General features: G+C 52.4%; 2 protein-coding genes across 2 annotated transcripts; both read right to left on the bottom strand.

The window, feature by feature from the left end:
* Positions 1-8,792: 8,792 nt before the first annotated feature.
* Positions 8,793-12,738, bottom strand: SPEF1 (sperm flagellar 1). The gene is made up of 7 exons (XM_010378957.2): positions 12,452-12,738; positions 10,982-11,093; positions 10,461-10,617; positions 10,217-10,256; positions 10,012-10,072; positions 9,694-9,817; positions 8,793-9,592 (listed from the first exon to the last, which is right to left on the bottom strand). Exons 1-7 carry the CDS (start codon positions 12,558-12,560, stop codon positions 9,485-9,487), a joined length of 711 nt encoding a protein of 236 aa, XP_010377259.2. The 5' UTR covers positions 12,561-12,738; the 3' UTR covers positions 8,793-9,484.
* Positions 12,739-15,133: 2,395 nt separating this feature from the next.
* CENPB (centromere protein B) lies at positions 15,134-18,032 on the bottom strand. Its single transcript, XM_030915921.1, has one exon. It carries the CDS (start codon positions 17,778-17,780, stop codon positions 15,975-15,977), a length of 1,806 nt encoding a protein of 601 aa, XP_030771781.1. The 5' UTR covers positions 17,781-18,032; the 3' UTR covers positions 15,134-15,974.
* Between the last annotated feature and the right edge of the window lie 741 nt (positions 18,033-18,773).

The following is an 18,773-nucleotide window of genomic DNA, read 5'->3' as shown; positions in this document are numbered from 1 at the left end:
TGAAGTGGAAGGCACTCACAATTTAGTGTAGGAGGGACACCACACACAAAGAACTGTGGTCTCCTGTCCTTGCCAAATGTTCCTCACACTCCCAGGCATTGGGCAGTCTGGCCAACTGGGAGGAGTTGAAATGCAGACCTGCCCGTGCCTGGGGATACTACAGGCTCTCAGGGAAAGCCAAAGATGGTTCTGGAAAGCCTCCAGGAGAAAATGAGACTCTTCGTGTCAGGAGGAAGTCAGGGCAGGAGTTACATGGCTGCCCCATCACTGCCCAATGTGTCTGTGTTACCACACGAGTGGTGCCCAGGCTCTGGGGCTTCCTGTGCAGAGGGCCTTACCAAAGTTAGATGGTTCTGCAAGGGAAACCACAGGCCCCTACCAAGCTCCCTGGAGATGGAGGCAAGACAAGAATTAGGAGCAACTCCAGGTTAGGAGAACAGATGGAGCACATATAAAACATCCACACACCGCCGGGCGCGGTGGCTCAAGCCTGTAATCCCAGGATGGAGACCATCCTGGCTAACATGGTGAAACCCCGTCTCCACTAAAAAATACAAAAAACTAGCCGGGAGAGGTGGCAGGCCCCTGTGGGCCCAGCTACTTGGGAGGCTGAGGCAGGAGAATGGGGTAAACCCAGGAGGTGGAGCTTGCAAAACAAAACAAAAAAAAACATCCACACACCATGAGAACCTGGTGAGCTTAAAAAAAAAAAAAAAAAAAAAACACGGCCGGACGCGGACGCGGTGGCTCAAGCCTGTAATCACAGCACTTTGGGAGGCCGAGGCGGGTGGATCACGAGGTCAGGAGATTGAGATCATCCTGGCTAACATGGTGAAACCCCATCTCTACTAAAAATACAAAAAAAATTAGCATGGTGGTGGGCGCCTGTGATCAGTGAGCCTAGATCACACCACTGCACTCCAGCCTGGGTGACAGCAAAACTCCGTCTCAAAAAAAAAGAAAAAAAAAATACACAACACTCGCTACAGCTCCAAACACATGGTATTCTGTACCCTCTTAGTTTTTTTATTTTTATTTTTCAGAGACAGGGTCTCACTATGTTGCCCAGGCTGGTCTCAAACTCTTAGCCTCAAACGATCCCCCAACCTCGGGCTCCTAATGTCTGAGACCAGACCAGAAGCACAAGCTGCCCTCTACTCTTTTTAATTAAAAATTAAACAACTATAACCTCATTGGAAAACTGCTTGGCAGTACCTAATAAAAATGATCAATGAAATGAGTAATTCCACCTTTTTTTTTTTTTTTTTTGAGACAGAGTCTCATGCTGCCACCCAGGCAGCAGTGCAGTGGTGCGATCTCAGCTCTGCAACCTCTGCCTCGTGGGCTCAAGCACTCCTCCCACCTCAGCCTCTCCAGTAGCCAGGACTACAGGCGCATGCCACCACACCCAGCTAATTTTTTTTTTTTTTTTTTTTTTTTTTGTTGAGATTACAGGCATGCACCACCACGCCCGGCTAATTTTGTATTTTTAGTAGAGACGGGGTTTCTCCATGTTGGTCAGGCTAGTCTCGAATTCCCAACCTCAGGTAAACCGCCCACCTCAGCCTCCTAAAGTGCTGGAATTACAGGCATGAGCCACCATGCCTGGCCAATTTTTTTGTATTTTTAATAGAGACAGGGTTTCACCATGTTGGCCAGGCTGGTCTCAAACTCCTGACCTCAGGTGATCAACCCACCTTGGACTCCCAAAGTGCTGGGATTACAGGCGTGAGCCACTGCACCCAGCCATGGCATGTGTTAAAAAGAAACTGGCAAATTGTTTTCCAAAATGATTGTACTTACTTACACTCCCATTAGCAGAGTATAAGAGTTCCTGTTGCTTCACATCCTCATCAACATAAAAATTTGCAATTTTGTAAAAAACACTACACCATGCAAACCAAACAAAGCAGGGCAATGGACTACCAGTCTTCAGCCTCTCCTCTGAGCCATGCCCTTGTAGAGGACAATTTCACAACAACTATCAAGATTACAAATGCACACACAAAAAAAAAGAGAAAAAAAAAACAGCCTGGCCATCATGGTGAAACCCCATCTCTACTAAAAATACAAAAAATTAGCCGGGCATGGTGGCAGGTGCCTGTAATGTCAGCTACCCAGGAGGTTAAGGCAGGAGAATCGCTTGAACCCAGGAGACAAGAGGTTGCAGTGAGCCGAGATAGCGCCATTGCATTGCAGCCTGGGCCATAGTGCGAGACTCCGACTCAAAAAAAAAAAAAGAAAAGAAAAAGAAAAACACAACAAAGATTACAGGTGCATATATTCTTTGATCTAGCAACCCCAGTTCTGGAATTTATCATTCAGATATACTTCCACATGATACTAAATCATGAATGTATGAGGTTATTTGTTGTTGCATTTTTGTAATAACAAAAGATTGGAAATAACTCAAATGTCCATAGAGGACTTCTTAAATAAATTTGGTACAGACAATATAATCTTATATGACTTAAAAAAAAAAAAAAAGGAAGTTTTCAACATCCTCCCAAGTAGCCAGGATTACAGGCATGAGCCACTATGTCTGGATAATTTTTGTATTTTTAGTAGAGATGGGTTTTTGCGATGTTATCCAGGCTTATCTCGAACTCCTGGCCTCAAGCGATCCACCCACCTCAGCCTCCCAAAATGCTAGGATTACAGGTGTGAGCTACCATGCCCAGCCTGCTAAGGAAAATTTTGTATTAGCTAGGATTCTCCAGAGAAACAGAACTAGGAAAGAGGGCAGATAGGAAAGACTGACATATTATAAGGAATTGGCTCACACAATTATGGAGTCTGACCAGTTCCAAGAGCTGCAGGGTGAGTTGGCAAGTTGGAGACCCAGGAGAGCCAATGGTTTAGTTCCAGTCTGAGTCCAAATACCTGAGAACCAGGAAAGTCAATGATGTAGCTCCAGTCCAAAGACCAGGAGGTTTGAGACAAAGGAAGAATCAGTGTTTTAGTTTGAGCCCAAAGGTAAGAAAAAAGCTGATGTTCCCTTTCAAAGGCCACCAGGCAATAAAAATTCTCTCTTATTTGGGGAGGGCCAGCCTTTTTCTTCTATTTAGGTCTCAACTGACTGGATGTGGCCCACTCACCTTAGGGAGGGAAATCTGTTTCACTCACCTGCTGATTTATTTTTTCCTTTTGTTTTTTGAAATGGATTCTCACTCTGTTGCCTAGGCCAGAGTGAAGTGGCATGATCTTAGTTCCCTGCAACCTCCACCTCCCCGGTTCAAGCGATTTTCCCGCCTCAGCCTCCTGAGTAGCTGGGATTACAGGCACTCATCACCCCGCCTGGCTAATTTTTGTATTTTTAGTAGAGATGGGGTTTCATCATGTTGGCCAGGCTGGTCTTGAATTCCTGACCTCAGGTGACCTGCCTGCCTTGGCCTCCCAAAGTGCTGGGATTATATAGGCGTGAGCCACTGTGTCCAGCCATTATTTATTTACTTTTGAAATGGGGTCTCACTCTGTTGCCCAGAGTGGAGTGCAGTTGCACAATCTTGGTTCACTGCAACCTCCGCCTCCTGGATTCAAGTGATTCTCATGCCTCAGCCTCCTGGGTAGCTGGGATTACAGGCTTATGCCACCACGCCCAGCTAATTTTTGTATTTTTAGTAGAGACGGGGTTTTGCCATGTTGGCCAGGCTGGTCTTGAAGTCCTGACCACCTAGGCAATCCACCCGCCTAGGCCTCCCAAAGTGCTGGGATTACAGGCATGAGCCACCATGCCCAGCCTCATCTGCTGATTTAAATGTTAACCTTAGGCCGGGCGCGATAGCTCACGTCTATAATCCCAGCACTTTGGGAGGCTGAGGCGGGCGGATCACAAAGTCAGGAGATCGAGACCATCCTGGCTAATAAGGTGAAACCCCGTCTCTACTAAAAATACAAAAATTTGCCGGGTGTGGTGGCGGGCGCCTGCAGTCCCAGCTACTCGGGAGGCTGAGGCAGGAGAATGGCATGAACCTAGGAGGCAGAGCTTGCAGTGAGCTGAGATTGTGCCACTGCACTACAGCCTGGCCAACAGAGCGAGACTCCATCTCAATAAATAAATAAATAAATAAATAAATAAATAAATAAATAAATAAATAAATAAATAAATAAATAAAGTTAACCTTAGCCAGGTGCAGTGGTTTACGCCTGTTTTCCCAGCACTTTGGGAGACCAAGGAGGGCGGTTCATTTGAGCTCAGGTGCTCGGGTCAACATGGTGAAACCCCATCTCTACTAAATATATAAAAATTAGCCAGGCATGGTGGCTTGTGCCTGTAGTCCCAGCTACTCAGGAGGCTGAGGCACAAGAATCACTTGAACCCAGGAGGTGGAGGGTGCAGTGAACTGAAATTGTGCCACTACACTCCAGCCTGGGTGACAGAGCAAGACTCTGTCTCAAAAATAAGAGTACGACAAATGTGCATGTTTGTTTATAGTCACATAAAGTCATTCTGGAAGGATACATAAAAACTAAAGATAGACGTTCCCTATTAGAGATGTGCTGGGAACAAGAAAACTTTTCACTTTTTATGTGTTTTTTTTAAATCATATATATATATTATCTATGTTACTTAAAACATTAAGTAACAAAGTTTAAATAACCTTGCATGCCTTCCTCTCCTGTAGGGTTGTGAACACTGGAGGGAACAAATCATATTTTATACTCTTTTGTATTCCTGGTATTTAGTACATAGTAGGTACTCAATAAATACAAAATACTCTTTTGTATTCCTGGTATTTAGTACATAGTAGGTACTCAATAAATATTAGAGGAAAGAACAAATGAATGAACCAGAACATAGCGGATTTAGTGTCAGTTAGAGAGAGGAGAGGGGCCAAGCACAGTGGCTCACACCTGTAATCCCAGCAATTTGGGAGGCCGAGGCAGGAGGCTCACTTGAACCTAGGAGTTGGAGACCAGCCTGGGTAACAAAGCAAGATCCTGTCTCTACAAAAAAAAAAAAAAAAAAAAAAAAAAAAAAAAGGCCAGGTGCAGTGGCTTACACCTGTAATCCCAGCACTTTGGGAGGCCGAGGTGGGTGTATCACCTGAGGTTAGGAGTTCGAGACCAGCTAGATCAACATGGTGAAACACCATCTCTACTGAAAATACAAAAATTAGTTGGGCATAGTGGCAGGTGCCTGTTAATTCCAGTGCCTGTTAACTCAGGAGGCTGAGGCAGGAGAATCGCTTGAACCTGGGAGGCGGATGTTGCAGTGAGCCGAGATCATGCCACTGCACTCCAGCCTGGATGACAGAGCGAGACTCTGTCTCATTAAAAAAAAAAAAAAAAATTACCTGGACGTGGTGGTATGCACCTGTCCTCCCACCTATTCAGGAGGCTGAGGTGGGAAGATTGGTTGAACCCGGGAGGCCGGGGTTGCAGTTAGCCAAGATTGTGCCACTGCACTCCAGCCTGGGCAACAGAGTATAACCCTGTCTCTAAAAAAGAAGGGAGTTATGGCTGGGCGCCACCAGTGGCTCACGGCTGTAATCCCAGCACTTTGGGAGGCCAAGGCTGGTGGATCACCTGAGGTCAGCAGTTTGAGACCAGCTTGACCAATATGGTGGAACCCCATCTCTACTAAAAATACAAAAATTAGCCAGACGTGGTGGCATGTGCCTGTAATCCCAGCTACTGGAGAGGCTGAGACAGGAGAATCACTTGAACCAGGGAGCTGGAGGGTGCAGTGAGCTGAGATCGCACCACTGCACTCCAGCCTGAGTGACAAAGCAATATTCTGTCTCAAAAAAAAAAAAAAAAAAAAAAAGAAAGAAAAGTAAAAAAAGAAAGAAAAATTAAAAAAAAATTAAAAATAAGGGAGTTATAATCTTATCTAATGTAATCACAAAAGTTGACATCCGATCACATTTGCTGTATTCTACTTATCAGAAGCAAGTCACTAAGTCCAGTCTACATTCAAGGAAAGGGGTACACATGGGGGTGACGACCAGGAGTCAGGGATTACTGGGAGTCACGTTAGGAGCTGTCTACCACAAGGAGGAAAAAAGCAATGGAAGGATGAAATCTAGGATGGTGGTTATATCTGAGTGGAAGCAAGGGGGAGAGATGCAAGCAGCACATGGCAGGTGTAGGTTATTTGTAATAATTCCATTCTTGGGGCAGGAGGTGGGTTTATAGGTGTTCATAAGTGAGTTGATTATGGACAAAGGGGGGGAGAGTGTCATGAACAAAGGATTATATTTAGTCCCATTCAGTAATATTTAAAATATTCAATAATAAATGAAATAAAAATTGCTGACTACTCCTGACCTTGTTCTGAGCCCCATCCATGCACTCCACCTGGCCTTAGGTTAACACTGGCTCCACCTGACCCTCCACTTGCCCCAAACTAACCATTAGCCCTTCACACACACTGACCCTTGCTCTAGCACCATGATCTCTCCATAGTCTGCAATATGCCCCCAGAGTTCTATTTTCTGAAACTTTTATCCATGTAACCTCACCTGTAGGCTGCTATATGTAAAGTTAGTAGGAATGGCTAATGGAGTGGCCCAAGGACCAGGAGACAGGGCAGGCTAATAGTTCTGCTTTAGCAGTAGCACTGTGGGCCCAGAATACAGGTTTGATGGCTGGTGTCATGACCTCATCTGTTGGCCTCCTGCATGGCAGAGGCTGGGCCAGGTCCTGAAGGTTCTTCCTCTTTGAGGCCTCTGCTCCTGATATCCAGATATAGCTAAATCTGTCTCTGAGAAGTGCACCTCTGCCTCAGCACCAGGCCTGTAACTCCCTTGTTGGTAGCAGATTATCAACTCTCTCCCTTCCTGGCTTTGATGAAGTAAGCTACCATACTGGAGATGGCCATGTGTCAAGGAAATGACAGTGGCCATCAGCCAACAACCAGTAAAACACTGAAGCCTCTAGTCTGACAGCCCACTAGGAAGTGAATTCAGTCAGCAACCAAGTAAGCCTGAAAGCCTAGATCCTTCCCCAGTTGTGCCTTCAGATGAGACTGCAGTTCTGGTTGGCCCTTTGCTTCCAGCCTTGTAGGAAAGAAACACTGAAGTGGAGGACCCAGCCAAGCCTTGCCTGGACTCTTGACCCACAGAAAAATGTGAAATATAATAATAAGTATGTGTTGTTCTAAGCTGTTAAATTGGTGGTAATTTGCTACATAGTAAGGGATAACTTATACAGGTTCTTTTCAATTCTTTTGCTATTACAAAGAGTGCTCCTATAGGCTAGACATGGTGGCTCATGCCTGTAATCCTAGCACTTTGGGAGGCCAAGGCAGGTGGATGACTTGAGGTCAGGAATTTGAGGCCAGCCTGGCCAACATGGTGAAACCTGTCTCTACCAAAAATATTAAAAATTAGCCAGATGTGGTGGCATGTGCCTATAATCCCAGCTACTTGGGAGGCTGAAGCAAAAGAATCGCTTGAACTCAGGAGGTGGAGGTTGCAGTGAGCCAAGATTGTGCAACTGCACTTCAGCCTGGACGACAGAGCGAGACGCCATCTCAAAAAAAAGAAAAAAACAAACTAAAAGAGTGTTGCTATGAACATTGCTGTTACATGTTACATTCTGTCTCCCACAACACAGAATACAAGAGGCTAGGTTTCCCTTGGGTATGTGCTGAGTATATGCCTAGGAACAGAATTGTTGGATCTCAGGATGTTTGTTTTGTTTTGAGACACAGTCTCATTATGGTTGCCCAGGCTGGAGTGCAGTGGTGCGATCTTGGCTCACTGAAACCTCTGCCTCCCAGCTTCAAGCAATTCGCCTGCCTCAACTTCCCAAGTAGCTGGGATTACAGGTGCCTGTCACCACACCTGGCTAATTTTTTGTATTTTTAATAGAGATGGGTTTTCACCTTGTTGGCCAGGCTGGTCTTGAACTCCTGACCTCAAGTGACCCACCCGCCTTGGCCTCCCAAAGTGCTGGGATTACAGGCCTGAGCCACTATGCCCGGATGGATCTTAGGATTTACAAATGTTCCACATTACTGGTAGTCAGAAAACCATTAAAGTTAGGGTCACGCCATGGCTGTAGTGCATGGGCCAGGGTTGGGAGTAAAGCTTGGCCTCAATCCATTGAAGTTGGGATCATCTGTGGGCAGGGTTGGAGTTGTACAGGAGTAGGGAGGACAGTCCTACCGAGGGCCGGGTTAGGGGTCATACATAGGGTTGACCGTGAGTGCGTGGCCACATTTGGGAAGAATCTGAAACCTGGGTTTGAGGTTGGGTTTGGACAAGGTTGGAGAACACCATGAGGGTGGGTTTGGGGGTCAATCTAAGGCCAGGGTTAGAAGTTAGGCTGTGGTGGGGTGCAGTGGCTCACGCCTGTAATCCCAACACTTTGGGAGGTCAAGGCGGGTGGATCACGAGGTCAGGATATCGAGGCTATCCTGGCTAACACAGTGAAACCCTGTCTCTACTAAAAATACAAAAAAAAAATTAGCCAGGCACGGTGGCGGGCACCTGTAGTCCCAGCTACTCAGGAGGCTGAGGCAGGAGAATGGCGTGAACCCGGGAGGCGGAGCTCGCAGTGAGTCAAGATCTAGCCACTGCACTCCAGCCTGGGCGACAGAGCGAGATTCTGTCGCAAAAAAAAAAAAAAAGGCTGTCACCCTGCCCATAACCTGACCCCTGGTGATATCATCAACCTACCAAGCTGTGGCCACACAGGACCCAGCCACCCACAAGATGAGACCCACTCTGGGTCCAGAAAGCTCTTTCACTCAAGGTGGAGGTGGGGAGATGGAGGACAAGGGAAGCAGAAATTCGCTCCCCTCAGAGATCAATGCAGAAAGAGAAGGCAGACACAGGAAATAGAACAGAACACTAACTTTAATGGGGCAGCCCTGAGCCTTATCCTTCAAACCTTCCCCCTCAGTACCCAATGTGCGAGGAGGGAGGGGCGACTGCTACAGGCACTCCCTCCTCCTGGCGATCCCACTCCTCACCCTTTCCTCTCCAGCTGCTGCAGTCTCCGTCGCCGAGGTGGGTCCCAGGTAAGCTCCCAGGAGGGGCAGGGGAGCCCCTCAGCGGCCCAGGGCAGATTCCCCCATGGCTGAGGGCATGGGGAACTAGCCCGGGTGGAGACGCAGCCGTCCTCGGAGCTGCGCGGGTACCTGATTCTGGGGGTGTGGACAGAGCCAGGGGACCGCCCCCCAAGGCCCAGCGCGGGGGGCTGTAAGGCCGGGCCCGAGGTGTTGGACACTGCTTTGGGGGGCAGGCTAGGTCTCTGCACGTGGCTTCTGGGCTCTGGAAAGCGGTCCATTCTCCTGACCCGGATGGAGTGGGAGGCGGCGGCTCAGTCCCGGGCCTCCGCTCCCAGAGTTCCTGTCCCACCTCCTCCCACGCTCACCCATCCCAAGGAAGGAGGGCACTCGGGCCCCCAAGAGGCTCCTGAAAGCAGCGGGCTCCGCCCTCCCAATGGTCTGTCCATCGGTGGGTGGGTCGGGCGCGGAGTCGGGGCTCTGGCGGGTACCGGGGCGTCCCCGCGCGGCCTGGGCAGCGGCTCACCGCTGCTTCCGCTCCGCCTGCTGGAGCCGCCGGGAGAGGTCTTCGATCCGCACGTTCTTGAGCTGGAGCAGGTGCTCCAGGCGCCTTACCTTCATCTGCAGGACCTAAGCCGCGCCGCACAGGGGTCAAGTCCGGCGGCCTGCTCCCTCCTGCCTGGCCTCTGCTAGCCGTGACCCCCCACCCGCAGCCTTCCTAGACCCCTCACCTGCACGATCTCCTGCGAGGCCAACAGCTCCTGCTCCTTTTCAGCGATCTGGAGGACGAAGCTTGGGTCGCCCTGCAACGCCTGGTTATACGCTGGAGGCCGAGGCGCCGGCGGCCGTACCCCGCTGGGGTGGGAAGCAGCTTAGCGGAGGCCTGGACCTCGGGCCCTACACTCACCCTTCCAGTGCCCTCGACCAGGCCTTCCCTTCTTCCCCTCTAGCCCCTTTCGTGCCTCAGGCTCGGTCTACCCTGCCCCCCAACCCCAGCTGTGTGCAGAGATCACCAGCCTGATGAAGTCGGGAACTCCCAGCTTCTTTACCTGAGCTGACCCCCTCCTTGGGGGTCCAGGGCACCTTCACCTCGGGCCTTCTGGGATAAACCTGAGACAAGGCAAGTGGAGGAATGACTGTGCTGGAGTCTCATTCTCCTGCTTCCCCCTCCCCACTTCCACTCTCACAAGCGACAGGAAGAAGGACAGAAGGAAAGCTCCACTGGGGAGGAAGAAATGGAAAAGGCCACCTTACCCACATCCATGTAGCCACTGCCATCCTGGGGAGCCAGCTCCTGAGAGAACCCCGAGGTCCGCTGTGAGCCCAGGCTCAGTCAGCCCCAAGGAACCCTATGTCCCTTCCACGGGGCCCCAGGCCAGACTCTATTAGCCAAGCACCCCTCCCCCACACTTATCACCCAGGCTGGCCTTTCTGTGGTCTGGGGAGTGCCCCCCACCCAGCCCCCAGAGCAGTGGGAGAAACTTGAGCGGGGTGGCACCTGTAAGGAGCCAGTGCCCTGCTTCCTGCGCCTCTGCCTCTCCTCCAGGCGCTGCCTGAGCGGTATAAGCACCAGCTCTACCACACCTGGGGCGCACTCTGCGATCTTGCGCATCACGTCATCCGGTACTGAAAAGTTCAGCCTCTTCAGCACCTTCCTGAGGGGTAGACACAGGGATAGCAGATTGGGTCCTGGGGAAATGAAGCGAGGGGATGGGGGGGAGGGAAGGGGGCATGGTGGTTGCAGTTCTGAGTGCACAGCCCTGGGGAAGTGGAAGGGCATCGCATCTGAGCTTCCTTGTGTGGGTGTCCCGAGGTTCCTTGCCTCCTTCCGAATAGAATAGTCTTTTCATTTTGTAATCGGACGAATTCTGTCTGCGTTGACCCTCCCCACCCTGCCACCAAAACAGTTTCAGCCTGGGCAACCAAGACCATAGGAGTTGATGGGGTTTGGGTAGTCCTTCCTGGGAACCCAAGGTGAGGACTAGAGATTCCCACTCCTGCACCCAGGTATTCTGCTACCTGTTCAGATGACCCCAGTTGCTGAGTTTCTGCTGGAGAGAATTGGCGGGAACATAATTGTGCATCTCCACCATCTTGGGGAAGTAAAACTTGATGACCTCTGCAATTAGGACTGAGGGAGAGGGCAGCAGATATGGAAGGTGGGGGCATGGGTAAGGAAGGAGGAGGGGAGAGAAGATGGGTGGGAGAATCAGGCATGGCAGAGCGGTGGAACCCAACGGAGGGGTGGAGATACAGAAAGGGGAAGGATAAGGAGGGAGACAAAAACATTAAGATTAGTCATAGGTAGAGGAGACTAAGTCTCCAGCATACCTCAGAGGAGCTGCATCCCTTCCCCATGAATTTAGGAATGGGAATACTGAGTCCCTGGTCCTCTAGTAGAGAATGAGTCAGCCAGCGCAGTGGCTCACACCTGTAATCCCAACATTTTGGGAGGCTGAGGCAGGCGGATCACCTGAAGCCAGGAGTTCAAGAACAGCCTGGCCAGCATGGTGAAACCCCATCTCTACTAAAAATACAATAATTAGCTGGGTGTGGTGGTGCATGTAATCTCAGCTACTTGGGTGGCTGAGGCAGAAGAATCGCTTGAACTCAGGAGGTGGAGGTTGCAGTGAGCTGAGATCATGCCACTGCACTCCAGCCTGGGCAACAAGAAAAAAAAAAAAAGAGAGAGAGAGAGAGAATGAGTCTCCAAGAGAGAATTTCAGGAGCCCAGGGAATTCACATGGATGCATGATACACACACACACACTCCAACACCAAAGTTCCAGGAAAGTAAAAGACTCACATAAGCAGAGACACATGTGATAAGATCTCTCTACACATAGATACATAGGGCAGAATGTGTAGACACATAGAACAAACATATGCTAGGCACACATGTAAAACATACATAAACAGAAGCACAAAAAGCCACATATGCACACAGCCTCCCCAAATATACAGAGATGCACAGAAGTACTTGACATGAGAAGATGACAGGTAAGTATTTGTGTCATTGAGACCCCAGGAGACATTCCTAGAAACACAAACACCTTCACAAGCACAAAGAAACACATGCACACAAGACTCCCACAAATACAGGACTAAACACGTCAACACACATATGAATACACACATGCTCAGACTCCCACAAGACAAACACAGAACACATAGCAATGAGTGAGCACATACAGAAATGCACAAATAAATATGCAGACACATATCTTAATCACTAATGTCCCTGGAGGGAGTTAGAGGCACACCCCCCCCCACATGCACGCAGGATAGAACATGTAGACATACATATATGGGCACACATCGTTCACACACAGATGCAAATAGAAAACAAGCACACACGTCTACAATTTGAAGTCCCAGGAGACAGATTCCTCCCCACGCCTACACGCACACAAACACAAAGAGTTTGCACAGAGACCCATTACACACGAACATACAGGACAGAACATGCACACACACAGTGGCACACACCTCCATCACTAAAGTCCCGGGAGAGGTTTCGCTTGGGCCGGGACAGAGGGATGTTGTCTATCCACAGGTACAGCTGGTGCAGCGCCTCCTCGTCCACGCTGCTCGCCATTGGCGTCCTCAAGGCCTGGCCGCCCCAGCGGTGCCGGGTCCAGCCCCAGCCTCACGACCCTTCAGGCGCTTCCTTTCTTGCCACTGCAGAAGCCCACTACTGCCTCTGCCTGCCTAATCCAGAGACTCACGTCCCAGCTGGGAGCGGCCATATTGTTTTCTGAAACCATGGAAACCATCCCCGACTCGCCTGGGAGCAAAGACTTCTGGGAGTTGTAGTTTTATCCCCTCCCCGCTACCTCCTCTCAGGCCCGAGCTTTGAAAACGCGGTTAGCTGTTCTTTTCTTCTTCTCAAGAAAGCATCACTTCTGTGCCCACGCCACCTGCTGACCAGTCACTCACCCACTTTGGGACCAGCCAAAGCCAACCAGGCCCTCAGAATTCCTGCATCTGCACACCTACGGTGGGGATTCCACTTCTTGGCCCTTTAGCCCTTTAGTCCCAAATGAAGGGAGCACTCCAGTGTTTGTCAGCTTTATTTGGGGGTGCATTGTTGATAATCTGCCACCCAACTGGATTGCGTGATACAACTGCTTCCTGCTTCATCCCTCTCCAAAACTCTATGCTCATGGGGTCATTGCCACTCGCCCTTCCCAGCAGTGTTCTAGTGGGGTATTTAATAGGTAACCCAGACTCCCAGGGAGAACACCAGAGTTCAAGGCCAGTACCTTGGGCAGGTCACTTAACTTCTTAACTCTATTTCCTCCTTTGTGAAATGATGATGGTTCTCACTTATTTGTCCCAAACCCCTCATCTCCCGTCAATGAGCTATTCTTCCATGGATTAGAAATTCATTTTAGGCAGGGCACCGTGGCTCACGCCTGTAATCCCAACACTTTGGGAGGCCGAGGTGAGCAGATCACCTGAGCTCAGTAGTTCGAGACCAGCCTTGCCAACATGGCAAAACCCTGTCTCTACTAAAAATACAAAAACGTTAGCCAGGTGTGGTGGCGGGTGCCTGTAATCTCAGCCACTGAGGAGGCTGAGGCAAGAGAATCGCCTGAACCCGGGAGTCAAAGGTTGCAGTGAGCTGAGATCGTGCTATTGCACTCCAGCCTAGGTGACAGAGCAGGACTCCATCTCAAAAAAAAAAAAAAAAAAAAAAAAAAGAAAGACATTCATTGCAGTACCCAGTTCCATTCCAAAACAGCACTACCCTTAGGAGGGTTAGGAATATGGGTCCCTCCTTAGTGAAGAGGTACTTCTAGAGTCAGGATGGGAAAACAGCTTGACTAACCGTGTGGCCTTGGGCACCTGACCAGACCTCTGCCTGGTTTCTCTTGGCTTTACCTACCTTATAGGGACTTTGTGAGCATCTAAAGCATTCAGCACAGAACAGGGCCCCTATTCGTATCAGCTGGTACTATCATTAATGAGACAGTCTCAGTTCCAGCAAGAAGTGTTCTTTTTCGCAGGAGACAAATGGAAGTAATTCGCCTTGTTGGAACCTGCGGTGAGGGAGCTGGGTTAAACAGGAGCACCTGGGCAAGCAGGCAATGCTCCCTCCTGCTCACTCCAGAGCAGGTGGGGCTTACTTGTAGCTTTCTGGTCTCCAATTCCAGGGTTCGGATTTGGGGCGGGAAGGTGGTGGCAAGGGGGATCCCAACTACTTTTTGTTGTCACTTCAAAGTCCTCAAGGCCTGGAGGGGATTCCTGAATGCCAGAAGTGCAGGCCAAGAGTGGAAGTCACACCCATTTCTAGTTTTAAAGTAATATATAGTGGTGTTGATTTTCCACAAGGGGCGATAACCAGGGCATGCCAGGGACAAGAGATGAATTGGATACTCCCCCATTAACATTCCCAGTGTTGGAGAGGAGAAACTTGGTAGTGAGGGCCGGCCAGGGCTGGGAAGGAAACACAGAAGTGATGTGCCAGCCTCAGGTGAGGTGGGAAAACCGGTTTGGGGCCCAGGGCTGCCAGCCTTGCTCAAGCCCAGGCCCTCCCCTGGTTGGAACCGCTGGGGCCTCAGTGAGGGAGGGGTAGGGAGGGGCTGGCTCTGAAAGGAAAAAGGGTAGGATCAGCAAAGGGACCTGACCTCACCTTTGTACTGGGGCCCCCCAGAAGGCACTGCACAGGGAGTTACCAACTCATCCTCTGCCTCTTGGGGGTGCAATCTGTTCCTAGCAATTTCACCTTCCTCCTGCCACTGTGCCCAGAGGTGGCCACCAGGCTTGGAGATGCCAATCACTCACTGAAAGGCCTAAAGCGCTCTCTCTTAAGGCACCAAAGGTAAACCAAAGGTGCCCTATATGCCCCTCCAAACTCCAATCTGGACCCCAGAAGCTGCCCCAACACTCCTTTCTGTCCTGACTCCACTCCTGCAAAGGCCTTCAAACCAGCCTCGGTAGGCCTAGTCCCCATGTGCATATTGATTTGCCCCCAGAGACTGACGGCTCTCTCCCTCCTGCCCCAGCCAAATGATCCCAAGCTTGAGGTCTCCTCCTGCCCCTCTTCGGGTCAGGGCCACCCTCTCAACACTTGCCTCCATGTCCCACCAAAGCAAGGACCAAAGGGAGCCAGGACAAATATGTCCCCCAAGACAGACGCAAGCCCAGACCATGAAGGATGCACCCTTGGCTGTTAAAATGTTCACCCCCACAAAAGGGGAGTGGACAGATTTATTGAAATCAAACTGGGAAAGGAGCAGCTGGATGGCTGGACTCTGGGCCCAGCCCCAGGCCCCTCTGCCCAGGATGGGACCCTGCCAGAGAGGGAGGAGAGGCATGGGGCCTGCAGCTGCCCACAAAAGGGAAGCGCCCATTGTCACTCCCATGGTGGGGGGCCTCTTGGAAACCTCCAATCTGGAGAGAAAACCAAGGGCCAAAGTCACATGGACAGGGCCAGAGAAAGGGACTGGGGAGATGGAAAGCAGGCAGAAGCAGGCTCAGGAGCCCGTGGTGAGTTAAACTGTGCTTCTCGAGGTGGCCCGGGGGGGGGGGGGATAGGGGCTGCCAGCCTTGCAGGGGGCCTAGGCTGGACCTTCCTCTGGAGCCCTTCCCAGAATGGCTTTGGGGTCCCCCCCCCACCAAAGACCTGGTGGCAGAGGGGAGAGGCACTCTCCAGCCGGGAACCTCCAGGGCCCACCCCTGGCTGCTGCTGTGGTTAGTCCACTGAGGGCACGGTGTGGTAGCACCGGACAGCTCCCCACCCGCCCCACCTGGTCCCCTGAGTCCAGGGCCAAATGGGGAGGAAAGAGGATTCTGAGAAAGAGGCAATAAGCAGACAGTGAGGCTGAACTCAGCCCCCGGCTGGGCCAAGGTGACCGGGCCTGTTGCAGGGCCAGGGGAAGCATTACTAAAGGATCTGGGGCTCCACACTCTGGCTCCATGCACAGCGGGTGCCCAGAGTCCTCTACCCTGGGGTGGTGCTGCCAATCTAGGTTGGGGGCACAGCGGCACAGCTAGGTCCAGTGACTCAGCTTTGATGTCCAAGACCCCGAACTCCCGCCTGCCTGGCATGGTTCTTCCTGGTCACATGAACCAGATCATGTTCCAAGTGGAGGATGTGGCTCTGCACGCGGTCGTCAATGGGAAAGGAGGTCAGGTACCTCTTGACCATGGCGAAGTAAGCCATGGCCTCCCCAAAGCTGGGTACAGGCACCTCATCACCATCCTCATCATCATCGTCATCTTCATCTTCATCATCCTCTTCCTCATCGTCCTCCTCTTCCTCACTGTCCGAATCAGAGTCCTCCCCACCTTCCAGGAAATGCAGAGTAGGGCACTGGGCCTCCTCCTGGGTACCATAACCTCCGAAGCTGCCACCGGCCTCCACTACTCCCTGGGCCCAGTCCTCAGCCTCCAAGCCCTCAGAGGAGCTCTCCTCATCTTCCTCCTCTTCTTCATCACTGTCATCAACATCACCCTCCTCCTCCACCTCCTCTTCCTCCCCCAATTCCTCTCCTTCCCCTGCTTCCTCCTCCTCCTCCTCCTCTCCTTCCTCCTCCTCTTCCTCTCCTTCACCCTCCTCCTCCTCTTCTTCTTCCTCCTCCTCTTCCTCTTCCTCCCCCTCACTCTTGAGGGAAGTGGTGATGGTGGCATTAGGGCCACCCCCAAAGCCAGCCTCACGAAAGCAGGCGGCTATGTCCGAAGGCTCCACTGCCTGCCAGGCGGCAGCCACAAAGTGCAGGGCCTCCGTGAGACCCAGCTGCAGGCCTGAGCGATCCTGGCCCTCTAGCGCGGCCATGGCCTTGAGCAGCATGGCCTGGCGGTAGTGGCCTTTCACCTGCTGGACCACTCCCCTCTCCAGCGGATGCACGGTGCCCGGCGGGAAGAAGGCCAGCTGCACATGCCGCAGGCCTGAGGTGTCCAAGGACTGAGCAGCCAAGCGGCCGGCCAGCAGTAGGACCCGGCGAGACTCTGCAGCCATTCGGGTGTCCAGGGCCTTCAAGTACTTGGCCAGGGCCTGGGTAGTGACACCACCCTTGGAGTTGGCGGTGTAGTCGCAGGGCAGGCCGGCTTGGCCTGCCCGGGGCTTGGCCGACTTGCCGGCCACCAGCGGGGGCAGCTTCTCGCTGCCGTCGGCATTGGCGCACAGCAGGACGCTCAGGCGCTGGGTGGCTTGACGCGGCCGTCCGTCGCCTCCGCACAGCCCCGCGGCCTGGTCGGGCAGAAAGTCGTACCATAGACTGGTCTCGGTGGCGCTGAACACGTCCTGCGAGGCGTAGCCCTCGGCCACCGACGGCGGCTGCTCCTCGCGAGCGCGCCAACCAGTAGTGCTCCCGCCACTGCCCTCCGAGGGCACCGCGGCCGGGCTGGCAGGCGCCGCCGGGGTGCGGGGGGCAGCATTTCGCGCGCGGGCGCGGGCCACACCGCTGCAGGACACCACGCCGTGGCGTCGGCGGAAGCGGTCCAGCCAGCCGTTGGAGGCGGTGAAGTCGTCCATGCCCAGCTCCTCGGCTATGCGCAGCGCCTTCTCCTTGAGGATGATGCCCTTGACCGGCAGGCCGGCGGCGCGGATCTGCTGAAACCAGGCAATGAGCAAACCCTCGAGCTTGTCGTAGGGAGACAGCTTGTTGGTCTTGCGGCAGGTGGAGGCCACCCCGTACTTGCGCTCCGACGCCAGGATGGCGCGCTTGTTCTTCAGGATCGTGCTCAGCGTGGACGGCGGGATGTTGAAGCGCCGCGCGATCTCGCCCTTGCGCAGGTCCGGATTCTCCTCCACCTCCTGGATGATCCGTGACTTCTCCCGGAACGTCAGCTGTCGCCGCTTGGGGCCCATCCCGGCGCGCCCCCCGCCCCGGGGCCCGGCGCCGCCGCCGCCGCCCCGGGGCGGGGGTCCCGGGCCCGTGGCGGGGGGCACCTGGCGGCCTCTCCCGCGCGCCCCGCCCGAGACAAAGCGGCTCGCGGGCGCGGAGGCTGGGCGACGACCCGGCCGGGCCGGGGGCACCTCCGGGGGCGCCGGCGGGCGCGTCGCCGGGCGGCGGGCGGCAGGCGACGGGCGCAGGCGAAGGCGGGCGGCGCGGGCGCGGAAGGCAGGAAGTGCCGCGGCGCGGGGAGCTGGGAGCGCGGCGAGCGGGGCGGAGCGGGCGGAGCGGGATCTCGCGGGAAGCGTGGGGACGCCCGGCACCGCCTCCCCGCCCTCGGCGCCCACCCCCTTCCCGCTGCCAGGACATACCGCGCGGGGGCGCTGCGGCCTGCGGGACCTTCCCGTGCTGCGGCCTCCGGCGACCCGGCAGCGACGCGGGCGGGGACGCGGTGGATCGCTACTGCGCCCGGCGGTCAGCGACTTGCGGCTCAAAAAGGATAAGAAACAGGGTTTTTTTGTTTTTTTTTTTTTAATTAAGGTAAAAAAAAAACCAGTTTTTTTTTTTTTTTTCGGAAACTGAAAAATTCAAGAAGTTGAAAAACGCCTTTCACATCACCTAGAGAGGTGCACAGGTAACATTTTGATATATTTCCTTCCAGTTTTTCTCTAGACGCATGTAATTTTATTTTTTAAAATTTATTATATAAAACTGGCATCAGGCTGTATAGACTGTATATCTGGCATCTCCTGCTGTTTTACCTGGCATCAAGTAGTGAAAATTTTGCCATATCGGTTAAGTATCATTGCCAACACGCTTTTTAATGATTGTGTAGCTTTCCAACTATGAATGAACACTAGCGTATGTAACCTATTGTTACACCCTTAAGTTATTTTTGTAATCTATTGTAAATTATCTATTTGATGTAAATAGTCTCACTGTAAATCTATTTGATGGTGCTAATGACA

Source organism: Rhinopithecus roxellana, chromosome 13, assembly GCF_007565055.1.
Source record: "Rhinopithecus roxellana isolate Shanxi Qingling chromosome 13, ASM756505v1, whole genome shotgun sequence".
Lineage (NCBI taxonomy): Eukaryota > Metazoa > Chordata > Mammalia > Primates > Cercopithecidae > Rhinopithecus > Rhinopithecus roxellana.
The sequence above is the reverse complement of the archived record's forward strand: the minus strand, read 5'-3'. Positions and strand labels throughout refer to the sequence as shown.

Excerpts from the sequence above, each read along its gene's own strand:
- SPEF1 (XM_010378957.2), bottom strand. The coding sequence starts at position 12,560 with ATGGCGAGCAGCGTGGACGAGGAGGCGCTGCACCAGCTGTACCTGTGG. Across the intron at positions 10,257-10,460 it reads AGGGCACTGGCTCCTTACAG|GAGCTGGCTCCCCAGGATGG; the intron begins GTGCCACCCCGC and ends GGGTTCTCTCAG. Across the intron at positions 9,818-10,011 it reads CAAGGAGGGGGTCAGCTCAG|CGGGGTACGGCCGCCGGCGC; the intron begins GTAAAGAAGCTG and ends TTCCCACCCCAG.
- CENPB (XM_030915921.1), bottom strand. The coding sequence starts at position 17,780 with ATGGGCCCCAAGCGGCGACAGCTGACGTTCCGGGAGAAGTCACGGATC.